The sequence below is a fragment of the Amphiprion ocellaris genome, chromosome 14 (assembly GCF_022539595.1).
Source record: "Amphiprion ocellaris isolate individual 3 ecotype Okinawa chromosome 14, ASM2253959v1, whole genome shotgun sequence".
Lineage (NCBI taxonomy): Eukaryota > Metazoa > Chordata > Actinopteri > Pomacentridae > Amphiprion > Amphiprion ocellaris.
In genome coordinates, this window is record NC_072779.1 from 12,887,397 (window position 1) to 12,907,267 (window position 19,871).

Sequence of the window (19,871 nt, forward strand, 5' to 3'; positions counted from 1 at the left end):
GCCCACACATGTCTATCATCTACATTTGCAGTCAGTTTTTTATGATTGCGTTCTCCTATTTGAATAAAACCTGCAGAATGCAGCACAGTACCACATTAATGTTTTTCGCTTGGAGCAAAACTACTAAGACAACAAGTTCAACATGAGCCCATATGCAGCTGCTCTTTATTCTCCATCCCTGTGGCAGACTTTACATATGAACAAACAAAGTAAAGGTATTACTGATAGGGATTCTCAGAAGACTAAATGCTGTTTCCCTTTAATTTTATATAATTTGCTCTTGTACTATTCTTTTGTACAAATTTAGCAAAAAACACAAAAGATTCCCACATGTTAAAACAGATCTTTAATATGTCTAAATGAGATTTTAGGATGCACAGTGGATTCCGAGCGGAGAGGGGATTGGAATAGATAGCTTACTAATGGAGTTAGTGGGATAAACTGAAGATAAATGAAAGGGAATTTTAGGGAAACTGAAATAGAAATGTACTGAAAAATGCAGTTTTATTTGTAGATGTGGTGGTGAAGTTCTTTAACTCCCTAAACCAGAACCTGCTGGCAGGTTTGAAGGGCATGTTGGCTTTTAGAAAACAATGCTTACACAGAGCAGGTATATGGAAACAGATTAAAAATGTAAATAGTAAAATCACTGCAGAATAGAGACACTGTCTTTTCCAGTATCAGTAATATCTTTGGGCCCTTGGATTGTCGGGCATGTTAAGTCCATTTTTTTATTGTTTTTAATAAAAAAAAAAAAGTACACTGAAATAGTTGTAGTAGTTCAAATTGAACTCTAAATTATAAACGTTCCTAATCCTGACACTATATGAAGATAATTATAAATGAATTGTACTTTTTAAGGGTTTTACTGATCTCCCTGTAGTAGAATCCTTCAAGTCTACAGCGGCTAGTGGATGCTGCGGTTAGAAATAAGTTGGCGTGTCATACAGATTTTTTTTGTTCAATGTCTAGAGCGGTAATTGTGCTCATATGTGGAGCGTTTTTGTTTCAAACTTTAACATCTACTTCTGTCTTGATTACCAATTAAAAAGGGGAAAAAAATGAATAAATTTCCTCCTACAGAGCATTCAGAAAGAGCTCAGAGAGTTCATCTTCCTCTGAGGTTCAGCTCCTCAAGTCTAAATAACCTCAAAATCATAAAAAGAAGCTAATTTAAATGTTCGTGTTATTTTACTTTGGAAAAAAGTTTCAAACTTTAATGAATGAACTAGGGTCATTTTTCTACAGTTACTGCCATGTCTGCTGCAAGTGTAGACAGGAACCAAAGAGTCAGATGTTCTATCTGATTGTCCTTGGTTGTGTGATGGTGTTCTTTTATTTGCACAGACTGACAAAGTTGAACTTCAAACTGCACACAAATAGAGAATTAACAGAAAAAGAATTCCAAGTATGAGCAGAATGTGACAAGCAACACTGAGATTGAAAAAGCATGAAGGATCCAGGTGAGTTATTTTACACTTGTACAGGACGTATAATAGAAGAGGAACCACTGCTGCCTTCTTTTTTTGGTTAGCTATGGTTTTAATTTACTACAGCAAGGCTATAAAGATAAAATTGGTTGAGACCATTTAGAGGTTTGTCAAATGTATTACTTTGGTACAACGTAGGTATAAATATGTGTGAACAAACTAGAAAATGACACAAAATATAAAGGGTTATATGTGTTTGTATGAACTAATATGGACTGTCTTGGCATTTTTGCATTTCTTGTTGCTAATCTTTGGTTCTAAAGAATAACCAGACCCATTTTAATATTTAAAGAAAAGAGAATATCAATTTAAATTCCCAGAAAGGTGTGGGAAACAATAAAAAAGTATAGCAGACAAAACAACACAAAGTATCTCATCTCTACAAACCTACTTAATAAAAACATGGTAACTCTGTAATTGAACTATTTTAAAATCACTTTTAGCTCCTGGGAAAAAGTGAAAAAAACCCTTATTCAAGCAACAAGCCAATTAACTCGCAGTCATCGGCAAATTACCATCCAAGTCTCCCCACATATTCCTTTGCACTCTCTGACCTTTGAGATGCTCTCCCTGAGGCTGGGTGAGCGCTGCCTGCGGGTGGTGGTCGTAGCCATGGTGGTGGTGGTCTCCATGATCGTAGTGGACATATCTGACACCGTCAGCGGAGTGGCCGAGGTGGTGTCGGTGGTCAGCACAGAGAGCGAGTCTCCCACCAGGCGCAGGTTCCCCTCCACCTGCACGCTGGGATCATTTTCTGCTGCCAGTTTGAGCACCTGCAGGCCATTGTAGTAGAGCCCAGAAATCTGACCCTGGAAAGGACGACCCTTGTCATGGCCGCCAATTTTAATGGCTGCCTGGCTGTTAAAGATGGTCAACTGTCTCCCTAAAGTCAGACAGAGACATAGAGAAAGAAAAGGTCGAAACAAAAGGGAGAGAATGGCAGAGCAGACAAAGAGAGGTCATATGGGAGATTTTGCACAGGCGCATCATTTGAACCAGGTGGCTTTACTGATTATAGACATTAATAGGAATTAGTTTAAGGTTGATTTAGATGTTAAAGGGAAGGCTTGTTTATAATTTTGACTTCACACATGCAGGTTACAACAGGAGGCCTGTTTAGGAGCCTATTTAAGTGTTTTGTTAAGACAAAGGTTTTGAAATATCACAGATTAAATTAGCAAACTGTCTGTGGGGAAAAGGACAGATGTTTTTCCAGGACAGTTATTTATGTCTTAGCTCTTAAATTGATGGTGCGAGGATGCGTGTCTTATGGCTCTTTTTTTTTTTTTTTTTTTTTTTTTTTTTACAGAGAATTATTAAATTGGCAGTCCGTGTACAGCTAAATGACAGTAAAAGTTAAACTCCTTCCTCTTACTGACTTTATCAGCCATTAGGCCATTAAAACATGCTTTGCTCTGGGTTCCCTCTAGTCCAATTGTTTCACCTCCTGAAAGGGGCAATGATATCTAACAGCACCATTGTCAGCAGCTGCACTGATAAGCAGTGTTACATCAGAGGAGGACTGCAGTAATGGGCTCATCTCAGGAGAATACTTATTAGCAAAGTTAATGGCTGCAAACAGTGATCTGCTTTAACAGCCTGTCAGGGCTGTTTTGTTGCTGCAAAAACCTTCAGCTTGGAAGTCTGACATGGTGGTTGTAGTACAACACAAGGCAATACAAGGTTACAAGGAACAAGAAAGAGGGAAAACAAGTTCCCTGGTGTGATCACATTCACGCTTTATGGTTTAAAATGTTCACGTATTAAAAGCTCGAGCTGTACTCAGGTTATGTCACATGTTAGTTTCACTGAAAATGTTACACAGCAGTTTAAAGGCTTTTATGTAGAATAATTACACACAGCATCTAATTACACACAGTAGTTAAGAGAGATGATAGGTTAGACAAGGGTTATGTGTGTTTAGTTCATTTAGTTTAAAATCTTTGTTAAGGTGCAGATTTTCCACAAGGTGTAAGGGTGACAAAAATAAATGGCAAGAATCATCTGTTTTCACGCTGATTTTTCCACTTGAACCTACATGGAGGCCATCAGAATCCACAGCCAACAGAAGTGTCCAATTAAAATAGAAACGATACAACCCAATCCTTGTCACCCTTGTCTTCTGGCACTGCACCTCTCATGGGGGGAGGTTATTTAGTGGTTATTTCAAGGGTTAATTAATTAATCAATTAATTTTTACCTTTATCGAGTAGCCACTCGTCAACTACCCGACCAAGTCTGTATGGCATTCTTTGTCTAGCAATAGCCAGTCGTTCATTATCATAGTGTCCTTCAAAGAATTTGGAGAAACAGATTAAAGGTTAAAGTCTGCAAGCTGAAAGATCACATGGTTAGAAACAATGTTATAACGGCTAACAGGTTTAACAAGTTATCAATTTTAACCCAGCTGTGAGTTAAAAGAAACTTGTGCTTTACTTAGTGTTATCTAGTTATTACAGTGTTAATGCTAATTAGAGTAATGTTTAGGCTATTTATAATGTGCTACACTAGTTAGAGTTATTTAGCTAATGTTTTAGCAAAGAGTAATCTTCAATAAATATCAATTACAGCAAAAAAAGATTTTATGTACTTGATAAAATAGATGTTAATTCAGGTTAACATAAGAAACACATAAAATATTCAACAGAGACAATCAAGAACACAATATTTAGACAATACTCAATCTGTAGTAAGAGCAAAAACAGACATTAGCCTTTGAATTTGACCTGAAACAGAGAGCTGAAGTCCCATCTCGCTTCAGTTCTACAATATATATTTATAACACATTGCATGTTATAAATACAGTGTTTTAACTGTAACTCCCATGACATATTGATGTCAACATAAAAGAGTCATGGGAATTGTAGTTGTTATATTCTGAAAAAAACAACCAATTGGTGTTCTGTATTTATGCATGATTTAAAGACGCTTTAGCACTCCAGCAGAGAACAAACATGCTTAACAGTTGTTGAAAAGATGGAAATCAGGGCTTAAAGCTGACAGGACTTCAGCTCTCTTTTTAACACATGCAAACACAAACGAGTGATAAATAAATAAATAAATAAAAACCGCAACAGGAAATATATGATAACAACAGTATGAACTGTTTCTGAACAACAGCAGAGTCCAGTTAATATTAGTGCAACAAATATTCTTAATTAAGTCCAGCACCGAAGAATTTCTATAAATCAGCTGCAATGTTTCAGACTTTACAACCAGTAAATTCTTGTTGACATTATACATAAATGACTATATGTGGAAGGTACCTTGTTCTGTGTATAAGCATATCAGGAAAAGATTATTTGCAAATATGTTTAACCAGCATATAATTAAAATGAATGTAAATAAATAGATCGATAGAAATGAATGAAACATAACAGCTGCTCAAAGTCGCCCATGTTGTTGAACATGAAACAGTAATGAATGAATAAAAAGGATTAGGATTACTGAGCAACATGAAGAAGGAGGCAGAGTACATGGCAGTTAAAACGAAGCTTACCTAGACTAGTGTTTTTACACTGTGATTTAATATAGAGCAGATTTTAAAACAAATGACTATCTGTTAAACCCTTGGAGAGCTGCAGGAGGTGTGCCTTAAACAAATGGAAATACATTGCATATTATACCTTACCCATGCTGTTTGATTTCTATTTAAAGCCAAAAACAATCCGTAATGTTTCATTATAGTCGTAATTATTGCCTATGCGATGTACATTTGCTTTACAGCAGCAACAAGGACCCTTATTTATGATTGCGGCGATGCACTTCAATCATTTACCATTTGAAATGATTCAAATTCACTGATTACCCAGTGGAAGCTGACAGAAAGGTGCACACATGGCCGTCTCCATTATACTATTTTGATTTATGTACAACTGCAGCATTTGCATGTGTGCTTTGAGCACCAGCTGGAAGCAGAGAGAGGACTTGGTTTCCTCCTGCTGTGCCAGCTGGTGCACCTGTTCCGAATAAGGTTAACTGGTTGATTGGGTTAGAACAGGTTAAAGCACAGCCGGTCATGACTGCATTATGTATGATGGTTTTTTTTTATTTGTTTTGCTATAACAGGGCTGCACAGTGGCGTAGTGGTTAGCACTTTCGCCTTGCAGCGAGAAGGTCCCTGGTTCGCGTCCCGGCTTTCCCGGGATCTTTCTGCATGGAGTTTGCATGTTCTCCCTGTGCATGCGTGGGTTTTCTCCGGGTACTCCGGCTTCCTCCCACAGTCCAAAAATATGCTGAGGTTAATTGATTACTCTAAATTGCCCGTAGGTGTGAATGTGAGAGTGCTTGTTTGTCTTTGTATGTAGCCCTGCAACAGACTGGTGACCTGTCTAGGGTGTCCCCTGCCTTCACCTGAGTCAGCTGGGATAGGCTCCAGCCCCCCCCGCGACCCTAGTGAGGATTAAGCAGTGTATAGATAATGGATGGATGTTTTGCTATATTTTGTGGGGAGGTCTATGTAGGGTAAGCCTCTAAACCCCCAAAGCCTTCCAGTATGTTTGAAAGGCAGGTTATCTTGGAAAAAAAAAACCCAAAAACAAATGCAACCATTTACCAGAGCCAGAAACTGCAACAACAGAACATTTTTTATAGATATACAACATTTTTATCCCTTAAACTACTCATCAGTGATGTGTGGTACCCTCTGAAAATCAAATCTAAGCTATAAATCATCATATTCCAAAGTTTTTGGTATAACCATATTTTGTAAAAAAGCATAAAAATTCTCACTTTCTCTGCATAACTGAGAAGTAATTAGTGATGTAAATGCAACCAACAGTCATTTGTCAAAAATTAAAGGACTTTTCAGTTTAACTGGGTTGAACTGCAGGCTGTGTGTACACAGAGCAGATGATTGACAAGTATTTAAACACTTTAAATGTGCATGTAGTTAAATATGCACGGTATGACACTATTTTATATTCTAGTGTGGAAAATGTTTTATATTTTGATTCTAGGTTGTTAAAAATTTTGTTAAAAAGTACAAAACGATTATAATAAAGAATTTCATGTTCTTTTCTTCCATTTGGTCTCTTTTGTGACTTATGGCATTATTACTATGTCATACAGCACAAAAGACGTGACATTTCCACAGAGGTGCAGGACTTTATATGGCAGTGAAAAATGAGTCTACAGTGAGGATAAATGTGTCAAGAGCAAAAAAAAAAAAAAAAAAAAAAAAAAAGCCCAGAAACTGCATGTGGCTCAGAGGGTTACAGAAATTTTCCTAAAAGCGATGAACCTGGGATTTAGCAAGATAAATATACTTAAACACAAAACATAACAAAAAAAGCTAAACACATAACTGTCAGATTATAATGTAATATAATATAATATAATATAATATAATATAATATAATATAATATAATATAATATAATATAATATAATATAATATAATATAATATAATATAATATAATATAATATAATATAATATGAAAAAAGTGATGTTTACATGGTGTTAGTGTTCAGTGGACAGATTGAGCATGATCGCTACAATATTTTGAATGTCAACAAGAATTTGTCAGCTGAATTACCAGCAACAGATTTACCCTTAGTCAGCATTGTGTCTTTAAAGCTGGGCCCTGAGGTTGACACAATAATAATAAATGTTGTATTAGGTTTATACAGTCCTCGAACCACATTAGCACACTTAAAGGTAGAGTCAGCGATTGGAACCCAACAGTTTTTGTCAGATTCAGTGAATATCTCCTCACAGTCTGCTAGCTGTCTGTTCTGTGTGCGAGCTGAAAGAAATCCTTTGTTGGTACATAGAAAACAAACAAAGTGGCTTGTACTGATCCACAACACTCGTCCAGTGTGTCCTGTGCATGTTCATGCTTGTGCACAGAACTGGGGGAAAGGGAAAGGGAAGGGAAATGGATTGAAAGAGGGGAGTGTAAGCGAGAGAGACGATAAATCTGTCAAAAACTAATGATCTAAAAATGTTAACTACTTAAATATCAACCATTCTTCTCAGAAATGCAGACTCCACCCTTAAGCACATCTTTAAGAAAGGTCTAGAAATCCCCACTTGGGCCACAAATGCATCTTAACTAGCTCTCTGCAAATACAGCAGCAGCAGATGAAAGCTCTTTCATTGCTAGACCTACTTAGAAAGACAGCTTTAGGCAAATGTATCCATTTTCAGATGATCATATTTTTATACTGGATGGCATGTTCAGTTGTATAAGCACAGCAACTTAATAGATAACTTACAGACTGATGAAATTACTAGACAGGAAAGCTGAATCAAAATAAGCAACTGGGCAAATTGCCAATCAGTTCTTTGCCAAACATATTTCATAACTGCTCATTTAGTGATTTATTTTTGACATGCAGTCCTCTCTGGCTAATCCATATGGTTCATGCTGTCTCTCTATGCATCAGAAAACCTCATCGTCTGTGCCATCAGTCTTACCTGGTGGATAACGTTCAATGACTGGATGGTTGTCCACCTGGAGAGTGGCATTGCCACCACTGCGTGTGAAGCGTACAACATGGTACTTGCCATCATTTACAATGACAGCGGGCTCATCGATGGTGATGTCATCTGTCCCCACATTGAAGATGACACCGATCTTTCCTTGATCCTGCACGCAGAGAGCCAAGAATGAATGTGACTCATTAAACAAATGACACAAAGTTGTGGGCAAGGTGAGCCTCCTGCTGTGGGTTTGAGGACAACCCAATGCAAGGACACTCATTTAGCAATTACTTAAAAATAAATAAATGTCAGGGCTAACCCTACTTAGAGGCTTTCCTTTGCTGCTTGGGGCCTGACCTGAGAGCTTTCAGGCCATTACCCTGGAGGCCCCAATGCCACACATAATACTGCTGCTGGGTATTGTCAGCAATATGGTGTAAAAATAAGGAGAGTAGCATGGTGGGCTGATCATGGTAATAGGTATCGTTGATTAGATATAGTCTTTTTTTCTTTTTTTTTTTTACAGCACATCTGTCATATTGTCATTGTCATACAATGCTCTCCTCACAGCTCCATGCAAATCATACACCTAACATGTAAAGCCTTTGTGCATGCAGACATATCCAGGCACAAGTCCCAGTATCGTAACAGGATATATATATATATATATATATATATATATATATATATATATATATATATATATATATATATATATATATATATATATATATATATATATATATATATATATATAAAAATAAAAATAAAAGTATATTTATTTAATTTCCATCTCACATGACAGCAAATCTTTTATCTTGAAGTCAGCATGTGTTTTTCCCTTACTTTTATCTTTTCTTTTGGCTCTTTAGTCCCATTTGAATATTCATATTGAGAAAAAATGTAGAGACTAGAGAATTTCTATCTCCTTGTCTGGCCAGAAACCTGGCTTAAGCAGAAAAGCATTATCATTTGTGACATGGACAGTATGTTTAGTTCTATCTTTAGGGTTCAGCGCCATTTCTCCTAAACAGCCAGCTCAGGTTTCCTGATGTGGATCACTCCTGACAGAATCCTGCTGTTTCTCTTTTGGTTGACCAACTTCTCTCCCCGTCAGCCCCTCCCTGCTTCTGCCAACCTTCTGCAAAGGTCAAAGCTGCTTCTCAAGCTAGCCTTTGGGTGGCACTAATAAGAAACATTGGAAACAGAGCGTGTGGGGTCTCGGTGCCCGTCTAGCCTTTGTGGACTCGCTGTCTTGCAGTCAGTCCACATGCAATGCAAGGTCAAAGTGCTAATGTAGTTATAGGAGAAACTGAGAAACAGAACACAGCTTAGATTAGATTTGAACTATGATGAAACTACAAATTACATAAAGAGTATGTATTTACAGAATGAAATGCGGCACATCCTGCTAGCCTAAAGTTAAGGTGTTGCAATAAAAGTCAGAAAACCGAATTACATCATACTTGTTTAATAGGCAGTCAAGTGATTATGTAATGAATGCCTGTTGGATCTTATGTCTCATATGTTGCACACGTAGGTGATAGGCTGGTAATTCCACCCCCATATCATATGTCTATCAGCTTTGTCAAGGACAAAGTCTGCAGCTTCTTATTTAAACACCGTGGACTCGGGTGGCTGCTTGCACTGTGTCACACTTTCAACCGGGGAGGGAAGAAGTAAACAGTGGAATTGACTGGTGCAGTGTTTTAATAAAATAAAACTGCAAACTCCTGGTCCTCTATGGCGCATGATGCACACAATATTTACTGGCCTTACAGCCATTATGTAAATATCTCCAACACTCAGCCTTACATTGCAATTGGATTTCCTGATTTTAGAGTTTCACAGCTTATTCTGCACCATTTTATGCGACTGATTGCTCCCTTTCTCTCCTACTTCCGATATTGCATTACGAACTCGAAAAATTCAGATACATAGACAAAAATACCCCGTTTCGTGATGGTGGCTGCTATTGTGTGATGTAAAACCTGCCTCGGTGCTTTTTAATCATATGTAAAATCATTCGAGAAACCTTTTGAATTTGAAATAATTATTCATGCTGACACGGTTGGTGTTAAGTACGGAAGTGTTAAGTCTCCTCAGAGACCTTGAAAGTCCCATTAATAATATAATGTTAAGCTTGAGATACAGACTTGAAACTTCTTTTAAATAAAGGAGCTGTATCTCCAAACACAGCCTGAAGGTTAGCAGCAGGCCGACAGCTTTTTGGATTGTTATCTCTCTGAATTCTGTCATCACCTGAAACCTGTCGTGTGCGACTGATTTATGACACATGAGCTACAGCAGGATAATCAAATTAACCCAAGTCAGAAAGAGGATGAAACCCCTTTCTGACAAATGTCTACCCACTCACAGTTACTCACTGAGCCTGTCAGTTAATTAAAGTCAGCGATACTGTAGGTTAGCAGGAATGAGCAGGGTGTTAGGCCTCGCTAAGCCACATTTTATCATACAAATGTGTGCTAAAAAGCAAAGGATCACTTTTTTCTACATGCATAATTTACATTCCTTACACTATCTGTTAAGTTGTATCTTTTACATTGTTTGTTTACATATATGCTTTAGCCCACAGAGCATGGCTAGTCAGCTATCCATGGTTTAATTACTCTTCCGATGAAGCAAACTGATGAGTAGTCATTAGGCAGCTACAGGGCAGAGCGACCTCAGGTCATACTGAACCCATGTTCTCTGGACAACAATTAAAATCTCCAGGGCCAGAACAGTCTGCCCGGGGCTTTGTACGGCTTCAACAAAAGAGTTGCTTCTATTTCGCTTACTCAGTCTTGGAGCGTGTTTGTGAAATAGCCCCCAAAGCACCTCTTGACAGCTGGCAAAGCAACACCACTGCGCTCTCGTTTTAGTAAACAAAAGCCTGGCCTTTCCACTTCACTGTTTCCTTATTTGCAAGACGCTGCTTAATGCCCATTTGGGTATAAACCATATCTTCTTGAAAAGCCGTGTTGTCTCCCACCTGGTTGTTTTGACATCAAATCTGATGGAGGATTTCCTGCTCCCACTGGAGTTTTTCAAAGTGGGATCTCAATATTCATCTCATCTGCAGTCTATTCTATTTCATTTTAGGGGAGAAGGATATCAAATTATAAGGATTATTATAAGGATTTATTTTTGATTGGATGGAAAAGAAAACCCTGAAGGACTACGGCACTGACAATTCTTCTGTGATGAGACATCACTTCCACCTGATACATTTTTAAACGGAGCATAGAGTGGACAGATCATGATTCTTTTAAGGAGACCAGCATATCTGTCTGTCTCAGTTTGTCACCCGCCAACTGTCTTTCTCTGTATTGGCCAGGTTTACTGGAGACTTGTCCTCAGAGGCGAGTGGGAGCCTGCAACAACACTGCTGGGAATACAAACACTTCTCATCTTTCTTATTCCCAGAGGAATGATAAAGTGTGTTTTCACCATCATCACTCCAACGATATAAAACGGTGTGTGGTTAATGAAAACATTGTAGTTGAGTGGAAAGTGTCTATTTCCTTTTGGAGGATAATACCTAATGGAAGTGACAGATCATAATAAATAAGGTACTATAATCCTTTGAACTCTTACACATTTACCAAATGATCAAAGGCATCTATTTTGTGTAGAATGAGCACTGAGTTATAAGTGTGAGAAATATTGCAGCCGCACAATCTGTGAGAAAAAGAAATCGCATTTAAGTTGAATATTGCGCTTTCGTCTGCCTTTATATAATATTTAACAGCAACATACACAGGCATCACCAGATTTGTAACCGATTTCAAAGTATCCTCCTGAAATACACACATCCATGACTTTTCAATGAAAATTTATTAAGATCTTCCCTCTCAGAATACAATTTTGGGAGCAAAATTTCTCAAACCTTTGCGCTGAATGATACATTATAATAATTAATAATTAATAATAATGCTGAATAAATCCATTTTTGTTCATCTGTGTTTTGAAACACTGCTTCTTCAACAGTTCCAATTCACCATTCACCATTTTGTGCAATCACTGCTCTGTTTTTGTGTTATCTTTTAGTCACTCATTAAAATCACGACCATTTGAAACTAGCATTAGCCCCTCTAATGTGCTCCCTAGCGAATATGGCGATGGTTTGTCTCTTTTGTACAGCATAATTGGTCTTTGAAGCCGGTGCTTGTTCAAAGTTACATCTTCAGTTTCACCACGTGACCATTTTAATGCAGCAGTCGTCCGCAGTTCTGAAGTTCCACTCTGGTTATTCATCATATTGGAGTTTTGAATAAAAAGCGTGCTATCTGAGGGAGATTATAAACAGTGAATACTATTCTGAATCCCTGCAGCAGATAAAACTCATATATCTTTTTGTCTGCTTTACTATTTCCAACTCTCCCTGGTGGCCGGTGTTATTCTGACCGGTGTGCTGCTTCTCTCCATCTTCGCCTAGTTTTTTCACAGTCCTTCCTCGTCTTCACAGAGCAATTAGAAGGAAGAAACAGAGTGTGATAAAATGTAAAATTATTAACAAACATAGATAACAGGATCTGATGACCTAAGGTGCGATATTAGGAAAATTAGCTGAGAAACTAAAAAAGACAACCTTAACACCCTCTGAACTCTTTTGGATTCTCCTCCACTGATCAGTAATAAGACGTCAAACTAAGCAATCTGTCTGGGTGCAAAGGACTTGGCAGATGCTGGAAAAAAAAATCTTTTCAGCTGGCTTTGCACACAGGCAACAGTCTTTGCGTTTACAAGTGACTGACAAGGTCAGTTTCACAGTATTAATACTGGAAATACCATGTAAATTTGACAGTCTGGGTTTTTAGACTTAATATGTTGAATAACTGAGGGGTGCAGCAGTTCAAGGTTTCTTGTTAAAGTTTACAAACTGCAAGTATATTTCAGCTTTCAGTTTTAAAATTAATAAAATAATTTTAAAAAGTCCTAATTATTACCTTACCTTCTCTCCTGAAAAGGTAATTACACAACAGCAGTGTGAAACAGTGAATGGAACAAATAGAATATCTGTTAGTGTAAAGATATGCGCTGATTTGGCTGGAAAAGTGTAATGTTACACCTTAAAGATAACAGAATTACAAATCTAAGCCACTAGAGACAGAAGCAAGCAATATGCTGTGAAAAATGAGTTAAAAAAAATAAATAAAGCACCAGTGCTGTTCTTTTCTTTCATGTTCATCCATGTGTTGATTTGCACAACAGAATTTAAGATCAGACCTGATGATTTGGGAAACTCCTGGGTAAAGAGAGCACCTCCCCACATGCTCCACATGCTTTTGAAAGCCAGATCTGTGATTTTTTTTTTTTAGGACGCATTTTTTAGGTTACAACAAAGCGTCTGCTCGTAAGGGTGTAGCTCTGGTTATGAATTTTTTGTCCTCTGCTTTGACAACAGATGTGATTTTAATTATTACACCACTCGCAGACATTTGACAGATCTCCCCCTCTGGTTTTCATCATGGCACACCTGTCCTGTGGCTACATACTAAAAAGGCTGATTTCCCTCCAGAAAAGACACCGTTGCTGGCAGCTGCGGAGGAGTCATTTGATTTTTTTCAACCACATGTGTTTGTCACCAGAAAAACCTGACGCGTGCTCCATCTTTTTCATTTGGTCGCAATTTTATTAATTCCTATTTTATCTCAATATTTGGACTTGGATGGCGCTAATCAGTGAATCATACAAGCTGTGATGTTTTGGTGCCAAATTAGAATAATGGCATAGTCTAGTTAAAACTTAATTTAAAAATAGACCATCAGAGGTTTAGTCATATTCATGTCTTTTAATTAAGGTTGGAGTATCAGCACTCCAACAGCAAGCTTTACTTGTGAAAATGTGAGATAGTTTCTTTGCACCTTCTTTAACATGTCTGGAGGGACATATTCACCTTTTGGATAACACGACTCTATTGCAGTCTTCCCCCCCACTTTTAATGATTAAAACATTCGCTTAATTGCTCCTGGAAATGCTTGTATGACTCTGTAGCGTCAGCTGCACTCGTCTGACCTGCAACAGCCTCATCTTGATATGAAGAGAAGAAATTTGTCTTTTTTTTTTAAATAATATGTGCTCTTTTTTCACCCAAATGACAATATTAGTCACCAGCTACTTACTCATTAATGTTGCTTACTGATTTCCTCAGGCGCTATACAGACTCTGGTTGAAAAGGATCTAAATATTTGTTATCTTGTGTTTGCAGACGTAGTGGACTAATTGCACTGTTCCGTTTAGCTGCCCACTTCACATTGCCCTGATTTTCATGAGATCTAAGGATTTTTGTCCTTTTTTGACACTGCAACTACAATCACAAATACAATGCTTCCTTCGATCCACACTCACAGACTAATCTCTCTGCGTTCTTACATTTATTGCCTACGTATCGCCACATTTTGGAGATGTAGCATTTCAAACCCAGAAAAGGAGTGTGCACAAATATTCACAGGATTGCCTTGAGGGTCATATAAATAACAGGTTTAATATTTAATCTCCTTTAAGTGTTTTCTATCCATCATAGCAGTGGGAGACCATTTTCTTTTTCATTCCCCCATCACATTTATGCTTCAAAGGCTGCACAGTGGCTCGGTGGTTAGCACTTTCGCCTCGCAGCTAGAAGATCCCCGGTTTGTGTCTCCGCCTTAACGGGATCTTTCTGCATGGAGTTTCAGGCTTCCTCCCACAGTCCAAAAACATGCTCAGGTTACTTGGTAATTCTAAATTGTCCGTAGGTGTGAATGTGAGTGTGATTGTTTGCGACTGGTGACCAGTCCAGGGTGTCCCCTGCCTTCACCCTAAGTCAGCTAGGATTAGACTCCAGCCCCCATGAACCTAATGAGGACTAACCGGTGTATAGATGATGGATGGATGGATGGATTTATGCTTCAAACCCGAAAGATTTCCATCCTTACTATGTGCAGCTGAAGATAGTCTCCGAGGCCATGGGTGCTCTCCACTCGCACCAAGATGGCATCTTTCTGCTGACTGCTGAAGCCCACGGCTAACCGGTCAGCTCGGGTGCTCGGCCGCTCGTTGGGGGCCCAGGTGAAGGTGATAAGAGCCCCTCCTTTCCCAAAGATATATGTGGTCCCAGCTGAATGGACACAGAATAAGAGACATGAGGAAACAAACAGTAGGCAGAGACATTAAAGAGTACCTCTTCTGAGCTGTAAATATTCATGCTATTGGTATCATTTCTTTATTAGCTGGCTCAAAAGATCAGCTGGTAGAGATATAACTGTCATTTATTTGAATGCTATTTGTAATATTAGTGTTTGTAAGTACCATCCCCAGCATGAAGATGAGATTTTGAATCCTTCTCTCACCAACCCAGAGCCAACTCTCCCCCTCCACCCCACCGCTCTCCACACACACTATGTCTCGTTTCTCAAAATCACGCAGTAGGCAGAGAAAAGCCAAAACCAGAAGGGAAGGAGGGGGGGATTTATTAAAGAGGCCTGCTTTTACTCTTAAATCATAGTTAAGTGGCCCAATTTGTGAAGTGTGAAAAAGCTTTATATTCACAGATGTAAACTAATATCAACAGCTGAGCGCCACAGTCGTATCTTTTACATCTTTTATCATTCTGTCTCACACAGACTGTCGACTACAGGGCTCCAGCACCACACCACTGCAAACACTGAGTCTGGGTCCAACACTACAGAAATCCAAAAATGAGGGCACAGCTTGTCCCTGAACTGATTTCACAGAATTGAGAAAAACGGCACATAATCCAAGATGGGCCGCATAGATTGAATTTATTGAACAGGATTAAATCTGCAGATTTGCATTTGTGTAGCTTTTAACAGGATTTTACTTTATGCATTGTGTAGTGCTGCGATGCTTTTCTTGTCAGATCAATGAGCGCATCATGCATGCTTCATCAAGACTTGCATGTCTCCCAAAATCTTTTTTTTTCTGAGCATGAAAAATGTATTATTTACCATCATTATCATTCACCTGGTGTCGTCTGACTTACTGATTACTGATTATCAATAAATCATGAGAATGCACTTGAATGTGCCCAAAGCTTACATGTTTTGAATCTTATATTTTCTTACAGATGTTCTGATTTAACCAAACACCTCTATATATGGGATTCATAACAGTGCTAGTATTTACTTTAATATGAAATATAAAAATGCAAGTGATTCATGTTAAATGTTTAAAAAGGCATTGATTTCAGCCTGATTAAAATGCCTCCATCTGCTCATACAGTATCTAGCAGGTGCAGGGCAAAGCAACAGTGTCTGCTGGAAACTTTTTCATGAAAGGTGCTCCTCTGCACTCAGAAGGATTCTTGTCTCCTTGAGATAAATGAGGCATATTGATGTTAATTTGTCATTTACAAGTCTTGCACGAAACCACAGAAATATCCATGCAGGCTGCTAAAATCCATTTGCTGATCAGGTGCTATTAGACAACTCTGGATGATATGAGATGATTTATCCCTCACCTCTCAGACACCGCAGATTATTAATTAAACATAAATTTGCAAAAATTTGTGTGCGAACTGCAGAACCAGAGCTGTAATCCATTTTATGTAATCCATGCAAATTTATATTGTGTTAAATCAAAGTTAGCTTTGTCAGAATTAGGGTTGCAGGAGCTGACTGCAGAGATGAAAAGATTACGCCACGATAGAGTGGAGTCATCATGATACGTGGAGCAGCAGACAAAACAATTACCTGTGATAGTGCACCACAAATTCATGTTATTATGGGCTTGTTTCACCACCTGAAACCTAAGAGTTGCTTCACGACTGGAATTATCCAGTACCGAATCTCTAAAGACTTGGATGCGGAAGCACAGAGAAACACTTGAGACAAAATTGTAGCCTCAGTTCCAACCACAACACTACTTTGCTTAGTGTCCGCAAATGTATACTAACAGGAACTAACTGCAGGTTGGTACCTTTATTAACATTAAACACTTAACTCAGAGGCTCAAACGCCTCGTTCTGACTTTGAATTTAATTGATAGGGCAGTCTCTCAGTGACTGTTTCAGACAAAATGATTTCTTACAGAGGTAATCTTAATTAATGTCTGGATTTGCAGTCAGAAGTGAAGCGGTGACATTAGTTACATCAAAGAGTCTCAATGAGTGGTTTTATTGGTTTCCTTCTTTCAGTGGCTGTTATCTGCATCTGGCCTCTTAGTCAGTCTTCCTGCTTTCTCAATGGAATCACTTTATTCTTTCCAGAATTATGAATAGAAACCTTGTTGCTTATTACCCTGATGTGAGACGGATTTTTGGATTCATTCATCAGATCATTTACTGTCTAATTTTATGAATCTGTGTCTTAAACATAATATGGGAAACGGATACATCATAACATCACAAACCAATGCGCAAAATACTAAAGTCTAACAGGCCTGCATTAAATACAACACACTGGCACTCTCAGCAGAAAACAAACATACAGCTTCACATTGGTGATATTTATTTAAGGCCTATAATGCTGCATGTGATTATATTGTATGACCCTTGGCGATTTTATAGCTCTGTTTGCTCTTGTGAAATCAAAAAACAAAAAGCAGGCAGGCCATAATGTGGTCAAATAACGAACCCAATTTTCCATTAGGCCTCATTTCACATTTCACTGTGCAATATAACCTTGAGCAGAACTTTAAAAAGATGCTAAGGACATTCAAACCGCATGAACTTGTTGTGTCTAGCTTCAGAAGACTTGGCAGATTGTGTGTTAGGTAGAAATGTCAAAACAGTGCAAGTTCAAATATTGGTAAAAGTCAATCAACATTTAGGCACTTGTGGTTTGGTCATGATATGAAATTTCATATTCGACCATTAATATGACAATCAGTGTAACTCTATGATATATTGTTACAAAATGGTGTCTTCTGTTGCTCACTTTTTCTTAAAATAATACTGACATTCAAATATGTGCATATGTGCCTGATCCTGACCACAGTCAAACCCTTGCAACTGATGGGAACAACATCAACAGTAATTGTTCTGTGGGAAAGTTCACATGCAGCTACACTGAGGCTCCAGCTGTCTGAATTAGTCAAATCAGGAGAATATCTTCCGAGGTTACAGTGCTGTCAGAGTGAAATTCCCTCTTGGTGCTTCAACTATAGACAGTAGCACAGAATGAGAACTGTTGGCAGATATCTTGCTGATTCGTTTAATTCTAAGCCTCACCCAACCTTTAGCTAAACTTGAGAAATCACTCGTGCTCACAATATCCTACAGTGAAATAAGAAATGTCTCCAACCAGCCGTAGGCATCGATATCTGGGCTAATCTGGCACATCTTAATGGATCAGTATTGGCAAAAGCAAATCAAAATCTAATTCTTTCTTTACTGTACTGTTCTGACCACTTCAGCACTGCTGTTCCTCAGCTCGACAGCGGTTTGCTTGTTTGCAGGAACACGCACAATTATTTGGATGCACTCGACTCTGAGTTCAGACGCACACATTGGCAAAATGCATGGATTAACTGAACTGTGACGCTAATCAACAAGGACTATTCTGAAAAACACAGTGAGCCCCTTCTCCTTTACAGCATCCAGATGGCAGGTTATATCAGCTGTCACTAATTAATATTAATTCTTTTCATTAGCTTCATTAGCTGAAGCTTGTTAACCGCATCATATTGAACCATGAACTTCAGTATTTGGATCAACTAGTGTGTGAAAAACAAAATAAGTCAGATTAGATAGGCTGTAGCTGTTATTTCAACATGTCAGATGAGCATTTAATCAACTTTTCAACACATGTACATCTTAGAGTTTCAGAATTTGTATTAGTCAACAAAATATTAATTCTGACTAAAGCCAAAAAAGGGAAGAATTTCAGCGTACACTGGAAGAATAACAACCCAAAACTGCCTCAGTATACATACAGGTATAGAAGCCTTGTTTCAAGATAGACTTGAAAAAAAATTAAGTGTATCCTTTAGAAAAATGATGTCCCTTGACAAGGAAATAGCTCACAAACAGCTACTGAACAGTTTTGTATGCTGCTGTGACAATAGATGCAGAAAATGGAGGGGTGAATAAGAGTAACATGCACCCCTGTTACGTACATCATGAAATATAGAATATTCATGCAGCTGCAGGAAAACATGGGGGCTTCTGTCAATAGACAGCAGTAACTCCTGCATTAGTCATAACACGAAAGCATTTCATTACACCTTTCTGCCTCTGCTGTTCTGTCTCCTCCTGTCTCCTCTCTTCTGTGGTAGACCTGCATTAAATAAAGCAGGCTGCAAATCAGGCTCGTCAAGATTATTACTATAAACGTCACAGTTGGTTCCCTTGGAGCAGCTCTCCACTCCCTGTCTGTCAGCTATCTCACGGGAGCTCTCGGCTCCCCTCTCATCGCTGCACAATGCGTCTGTGCTCGAAAAATAAGGCTCCCTTGGAGATTCTTAGCTGCAAAATGTGCGCTGTATATCACATCATTATTAGCTGGGAGCCTTGATAATTATTGTCTAAACAGGTACTGCAATACTCCTGATGCCACCCATATATGCATATTATATAGGTGGAGTGGCATTCACTGTATACATTAAATGCACATTGAAACCATTTTGTGGGTTTAATATTTCACATTAGATCCCGTTTGCTTTATAAAAGCATTGTAATGGTGTCGGTGAAGCTCTGAAACTTCTAAAGCCACCATGAGTGGCTGTCATGTCTTAATGGATCTTTACACAACAGATCTAACAGTATGGATTGCTTGTTTGTGACAAGATGCACGCAACCCACTCAAACATCCTGTCCTTTTCATTTGTGCTCCTAGCCAGCTGAATATGCAAGAGACAAGGCGACGCACTCATAGGACTTGCAAAATACACTGAGATGCTGGCAATAATTTGCATCACATGTAACAGTTTAGATGTGAAAAGCCTGCTGTCGTGGAGAATTCCAGTGGCCTGAGTGAGGGAGTATTAGCTCTCATCTTGGCTTTTAGGAG

The 19,871-nt window shown here is 38.4% G+C and overlaps 1 protein-coding gene and 1 long non-coding RNA gene across 9 annotated transcripts in view; one reads left to right on the forward strand and one right to left on the reverse strand.

The window, feature by feature from the left end:
• Positions 1–19,871, reverse strand: part of nrxn2a (neurexin 2a) — a 126,503-nt gene that overhangs the window by 4,172 nt on the left and 102,460 nt on the right. For 6 of the 8 annotated variants that reach the window (XM_023268007.3, XM_023268009.3, XM_055017082.1 and 3 more), the window contains 4 exons: positions 14,838–15,019; positions 7,912–8,083; positions 3,691–3,780; positions 2,045–2,373 (listed from right to left, as the gene is read on the reverse strand). In XM_023268007.3, the coding sequence (XP_023123775.2) occupies positions 2,045–2,373; positions 3,691–3,780; positions 7,912–8,083; positions 14,838–15,019 (773 nt within the window). The remainder of the gene's footprint in view (positions 1–2,044; positions 2,374–3,690; positions 3,781–7,911; positions 8,084–14,837; positions 15,020–19,871) is intronic. The other 2 variants (XM_023268011.3, XM_023268010.3) reach the window with 1 other exon arrangement.
• LOC118470137 (uncharacterized) lies at positions 1,405–15,959 on the forward strand. Its single transcript, XR_004847167.2, has 3 exons — positions 1,405–1,463; positions 7,881–8,147; positions 15,525–15,959. It is a non-coding gene; the product is annotated as an uncharacterized LOC118470137 (long non-coding RNA).